Here is a 6023-nt window from a genome sequence, read left to right as displayed (position 1 = left end):
GGGGGTATGCCCCGATTCCAGCCCCTTCCCCCAGGCCCCGCCCCCGCCTCTTCTCATCCTCCTCCCCTGAGCAGGGAGCGTGCTGAGGCTCCGCTCCTCCTCCTCCCTCCTGCCAGCAAGCAGCTGATCCAGCTGATCGGCGGTGTGTGTGGGGGAGGAGGGAATGTAGCACACTGGGGAAAGAGGCGGGGGAGGAGCTTGGCTGCCAGCAGAGCCTGCCCTGCTGCAGCAGGAGCCAGCAGCATCAAGCTTCTGCCCCCACGGGGGGAAAAGGGGGGGGCGGAGAAGAGCGGGCCGGGCCGGGACCCCTTTGGACCGTGGGCCTGGTGCCATGGCACCAGTGGCACCATGGTAAATCTAGTACTGGGCAGGCACAACGTCACATGATGCAGGTTTCCCAACCCCATTGTTCCATGGGCATCCTACTACATTGCCAGCTGCTTTTCAACTGAAGTGGGGAAGGGAGGGAGAATGTGTGTGTGTATAGAGGGGGGAGAGAGACAGTGTGTTTTGGGGAACAGAGAGTGTGTCAGCATGCTGTCTTGTAAGTTCAGACAGCGGCAGGAAGCAATAAGTCCTGCGGCAGGGGGAGGGGAAAACTCCAACATCAGCCCCCGCCTCCCTCCCTGGGCTCTCTGCACAGCAATCTCTCTCTCTCTCTCACACACACACACACACCCTCTGCCTCTGTGTTCAACAGCACAAGCATTCCACATTAATGGTTTGCTTTGTGTCCTGGAGCAGATCAGCACAGCACACAACGGCTGTCAGAGTAGTGCTTTGAAAGGGGAGGGGCACATGTCTCCAGGGCAGCCGAGTTCAAAACAATGAGCAGAGTGGTCACTTGAGGCATTATGGGACAGCTCTGGAGGCTAATTACAGCGCAGAAAGCAATCAAGTGTCTACACTGGCAATAGAGTGCTGGAGCCTCTGCGCAAATAGCCTTACGACTCTCGTCAAGGTGGTTTTTGTTCCATGCTGCAACTGAGGAGTTTCTGTACACAAAGTGGCTTGGCAGTGTGTACACGGCTGCAGTTTGAGCACAAAAAGCTGCCTTACTGTGTGGAAACTTGACAGTGTAGATAAGCCCTAAGTGAGCTGGATTGTAATCCTTGGGAATGAGCAATGGACCTGTTTGCTATGCTCAATCATTTATACTTGTGCAAACCCAGTGGTGACAAGTGATAGCTGCACAGGTGTCAGGGAGGGGCCCATTTGCCTTGCAGAACCTTAGAGGTGGTGATGCATGAGACGCAAAGAGCCCAGATTGATGAGAGCTCAGGTGCTCTTGCTTGAGCCTGGTCTGCACTGTTCTCAGACCCAGGGATGAGAGACACAGCTCTGGCAGGGCAGTTCTGTGGAGGGGGGCTATGTACATTGGTAGAAGTAGCATTTTTCAAATGAGAAGTTAACTTGAGAAGTCCCTATACCTGATTTTATTATCTCATTGCTAATTAATAATAATAATAGTTAATAACCTGGAGGTGTTGTCAGCTCCTTTCTTGAGAGTTTGCTTTACTTGACCTACAATGCTCGTTAAACTTCATCCCGTCCAAACCTTCACCTTCAGAGTGGAGACAGCTGCTGCCCTGGTAAAATAGTTACTTTGTTCCCCAGCTCTAGCCCATTAATCAAACAATGCAGAAGTGTTAATACACAAATTTAAATTAACCATGTGATGAGCAAATACTTATTGATACGCTACTGCTTGTCTATTCCACAAACGCTGCCTCTGCTTTTCAGCCCACAATGACTCATACTGATGTATTGAGAAACTTGCCAAAGTTGCATTGAAGTGTTTGACTAGGTGGCAGAGGCTTATTTCATTAATGACAGGGGACAAATATTCTGTACTCCAGGGAATGATCCAGGGTGCTTTGAACAGAGTTTAAACTGCTTTCTCACTCATTTGTCAACAAATCACAAACACAGGGCTGCCTCCCCTGAAGGTTAGGAAGAACATAACACCTTCATTGATATCATGGCCCCATTGAAGACAACAAAACTCCCATTGACTTCAACGGGGCCATGCAATCTTCTCTTGTGTATGTTGGTGTGCTAAAGGTTCCCCAGGATGGTGTATTCACCCCGAAATAGGCTGCGTGAATCAATTGTGTGGATCTGAATCTAGACTCTGAGGGGGTAAAAAACCCAGAGTTTTATCTTCTTATTCTGTGTACTGCAGTAGCATCGCTGGGTCCCGACCAGAGCCTGTCATGCCAGAAGCTAGACAGAGAGCAAAATTGTCCCTGCCTCAAAGAATGAACATTCTAAACGAGGCGAGATAAACAGAGGGGAGGACCAGGTACCACTGCATAGTGGTATCTGGTATAATAAGCAGCAGTCTCCCTTTCCATTCCTCCTATCCCATTTAGAAACCAAACCAAACCCTCTGTTTCGTAAGAACGGCCACACTGGGTCAGACCAATGGTCCATTAAGCGCAGTATCCTGTCTTCTGACAGTGCCTGGCACCAGATGCTTCAGAGAGAATGAACAGAACTGAGCAATTAGAATGATCCATCCTCTGCCGTACAGTCTCAGCCTCTGGCAGTCAGAGGCTTAGGGACACCCAGAGCATGGGGTTGCATCTCTGACCATCTTCGCTAATAGCTATTGATGGCCCTATCCTCCACGAACTGATCTAACTCTCTTTTGAACCCAGTTATACTTTTGACCTTTACAAAATCCCCTGGCAATGAGTTCTACAGGTTGATTGTGCCTTCTGTGAAGAAGTACTTCCTTATATTTTTTTAAAACCTGTTGCCTATTAATTTCATTTGGTGACCCCTGGTTCTTGTGTTATGCGAAGTGGTAAAAAGTACTTCCTTATTCATTTTCTCCACACCAGTCATGATTTTATAGACCTCTATCATATCCCCCCCTTTTTCATCAATTTTCCAAGCTGAAGAGTCCCAGTCTTTAATCTCTTTTCATATAAAGCTGTTCCAGATCCCTATTCTTTTTTGTTGCATTTCTCTGCACTTTTTCCATTTCTAATATATCTTTTTTGAAATGTGGTGACCACAGCTGCATGCAGTATTTAAGGTGCGGGAGGGCCACCATGGATTTATATAATGGCATTATGCTATTTACTCTTATTATCTATCTCTTTCCTAATGGACACTAACATTCTGTTCACTTTTTTGACTGCCGCTGCATATTGAGCTGAAGTTTTCAGAGAACTATCCACAATGACTCCAAGATCTTTCTTGCGTGGTAACAGCTAATTTAAACCCGATCGTTTTGTATGTATAGTTGGGATTGTTTTCCAGTGTGCATTGCTTTGCATTTATCAACACTGATTTTCATTGGTCATTTCCCCCCCCAGTAGCCCCATTTTGTGAGATCCCTTTGTAACTCTTTGCAGTCAGCTTTGGACTTAATGATCTTGAGTAGTTTTGTGTCATCTGCAAACTTTGCCACCTGACTGTTCACTACTTTTCCCCACTCATTTATGAATGTGTTGAACAGCCCTGGTCCCAGTAGAATGGGAACAGAATTAGTTGTTACCCCATTGGAAAACAGGGAACATGAGTATGGCCAGAGAAATGAGTATGGCAAGCAGGCATATTTGCTCAGTACCACTTCAGCTGGCTGTGCGTCTCCTTCCAATTCCAATGTGAAGGAGGCAACATGCACTTGGGATTAGGGAGCTCTGTGCTTAAGAAGTAACTTTAAACCAGGCAGCAGCAATACAGGCTACTGCCCGACTTGCCCCAGTGAGCTCACTGCTGCCATTCCTCCTTTGCAGCCCCGGGGCTTCCTTAGAGCGATTGTTCCTGCCAGCAGAGATGAGAAATGCAACTTCATGTCCTAGTGAAGCTTCAATGCTCTCATCAGTTTGAATTTCCCCAATATTCCTCAGAGCATGTCTGCTGCTTCCTTGTGAGTTCCAATGATACTCAATGCTCAAGTCATTACATAGCACCCAAGGTACACAAGTGGACCAGACAAGAGACAGGTGGTCCTGACATCAATAAAATGGAACAGGATTTATTTCAAAGGTATAAAATCAAATACACTTACGTGACCAGGTGCCTTTTGAATTTCCGCATGGTGTGCTGGGGCGTTCACAAGAGCACCGACTCCTATTGTGAGAACTGCGTGGAGTGCTTTGAGATGGGAACTGTGTAACGCAAATATGTTTTGCCTTTTCCTGAGAGGCTGCTCCAAAGAGCCCCTCCCAGCTATTCCCTCAGGCAGTGAGCATGGCGCGTACATTCCAGAGCATGCACTGTACCTGAAGGCTTGCTGCCAGCGACCCAGGGACTACTCTGGGTTAGCACCTTTTCAACTGAAAGGCAAATGGCAAACAATGGTTTGTTTGCACAGTTGGGCTGTTTCACATCAAGTGTCCTTGGAAACGATTTACTTTCTGTGCATCTAATTCATAGAGTACCCTGGCGGAAAGGGGGGGAGGTAGCTGTGCCATGCAGATTCATGATGCTCTCTGCAGTAGGGTCTGCTCACTGCCATGGTTGCACATGCTAGAAACTGTTTTGTCTGGCTTTGCTCAGACATCTTGGTTACATTACTCTGCAATTGTGCTTACAAGGGAGGGTTCGATCGTGTCCCTTCTCTTCCATCTCCAGGGTGGTTGCTTGGGGCCTTGTCTCTCTCTATAAGTGCATCCTAATCACTGGCCGTTCAGTCTTCGTGGTTGCTTCCGTGTGCCCCTAAGCTCACTCACAGTGGCTTCCAGGGCTAGGCACTGGCCATGCCATTTGAATAGGGAGTTACAAGGATGAGCAAAGTCCAGGAGAGAAGAATCAGCATGTGAACTTTGAGGGACATGCAGACAGGTTGCAGCCAGCCTCTCAGAAGCTCTGCAGCCCATTGAGTGTTGTAGCATAAGCCAAGCTCCAATTAGTGGCTGAGGAGGAAACTTTCCCTGGGTACAGGTTATTCTGTAAGAGACGATTACAGCATTTTTTACATTTTCCTCTGAAGCGGCTGGCACCAGCTGCTGTTAGAGACAAGTTACTGGACTAGCTGGATGACAGGTCTCATCCAGTCTGGCAGTTCCAAACCTAAGCAGTAAGGTCAGTCTTGGCTCCAGAGTCACTGCACAGGAACAAACCTCCATCCACATTGCTCTTCCAGAAGCAATTTGTGGCCAGAGGGATGGTCTGAGGACTTAGGGGTTGGTGTGTGCCCATGGTGTTAGCCTGTATGGAGAGAGCGAGGCCTGTGAAGGCAGCGCTTGTGCTGCCAGGGGCTGGTGGAGTCAGGGAGCTGATCCACATCAGGCACAGATCTGTGAAGGACAGGTGGTAGTGAGGTGCCCCCCAACCCTGGGTATCCCTGGGAAGTGTCAGGCTATTTCAGGGGCAGTGAGGCAGCTGACCGCTCCCATGGCAAGCAGTCTGTGGGGTTTGTCACTCAGGGATTCTCAAGAGTCCATAAAGTTTGGTCCCAATCCACCAAAGGCCCATGTTTATTTACAAAAGTTCTCAGAAACACAAGGGAATGTATACAGGGCTGAGCCATATCGCGCTAACGTTTGAGACACAAACAGATCTTGCTCTATTTCATACATCTGTATCTTGGTGAGCCAAGATCAACAATGGTGCCTCTTACTGTGATGACAGCAAACCACAGCCAACAGACCAGTGTCACTCCGGTCTGAGATCATGGCCTGGAAGAAGGGCAGCAGCAGCTGTATATTTGCAGGGCCACAACCAGGTCCCCCTTCCAGTCCCAACCTTGTATCAGTATCTCTGTCTGATGCTCAGTCTGACCAACGTTGTTAAACACGGTCCCGGTCTCCTTCTCCCAAAGCCAAGATGCAGAATCATGGCGAAAGGCGATAGAGCAGGGTAAGGAAGGCAAAACAAGCATGATTTTGTGCTCACCTCACCGGGCTCAGAGTTTAGGCAGGGGGAGAGCAAAGGTCAACTGAACCTCACATTATGGGCTGGTATCGCCCTAGCACAAGTTAGAGCAGCCCTGGGGTTGCTCTGATTTTCAGCAGCTGCCACCTTTTGGCTGTACTGAAGCCCTGAGTAGCCTTGTTCAGAAT

At 48.4% G+C, this 6023-nt stretch overlaps 1 protein-coding gene across 1 annotated transcript in view; it reads right to left on the bottom strand.

The window, feature by feature from the left end:
* Positions 1 to 4056, bottom strand: part of LOC113408133 (galactose-3-O-sulfotransferase 2-like) — a 19809-nt gene extending 15753 nt beyond the window's left edge. Inside the window, exon 1 of the mRNA XM_026660810.1 lies at positions 4028 to 4056. Within this exon, the coding sequence (XP_026516595.1) occupies positions 4028 to 4056 (29 nt within the window). The remainder of the gene's footprint in view (positions 1 to 4027) is intronic.
* Between the last annotated feature and the right edge of the window lie 1967 nt (positions 4057 to 6023).

This window comes from Terrapene carolina, unplaced genomic scaffold, assembly GCF_002925995.2.
Source record: "Terrapene carolina triunguis isolate 2854851 unplaced genomic scaffold, T_m_triunguis-2.0 Scaffold837, whole genome shotgun sequence".
Lineage (NCBI taxonomy): Eukaryota > Metazoa > Chordata > Testudines > Emydidae > Terrapene > Terrapene triunguis.
Note: the sequence above shows the minus strand (reverse complement) of the source record. Positions and strands in the feature narration are given on the sequence as shown.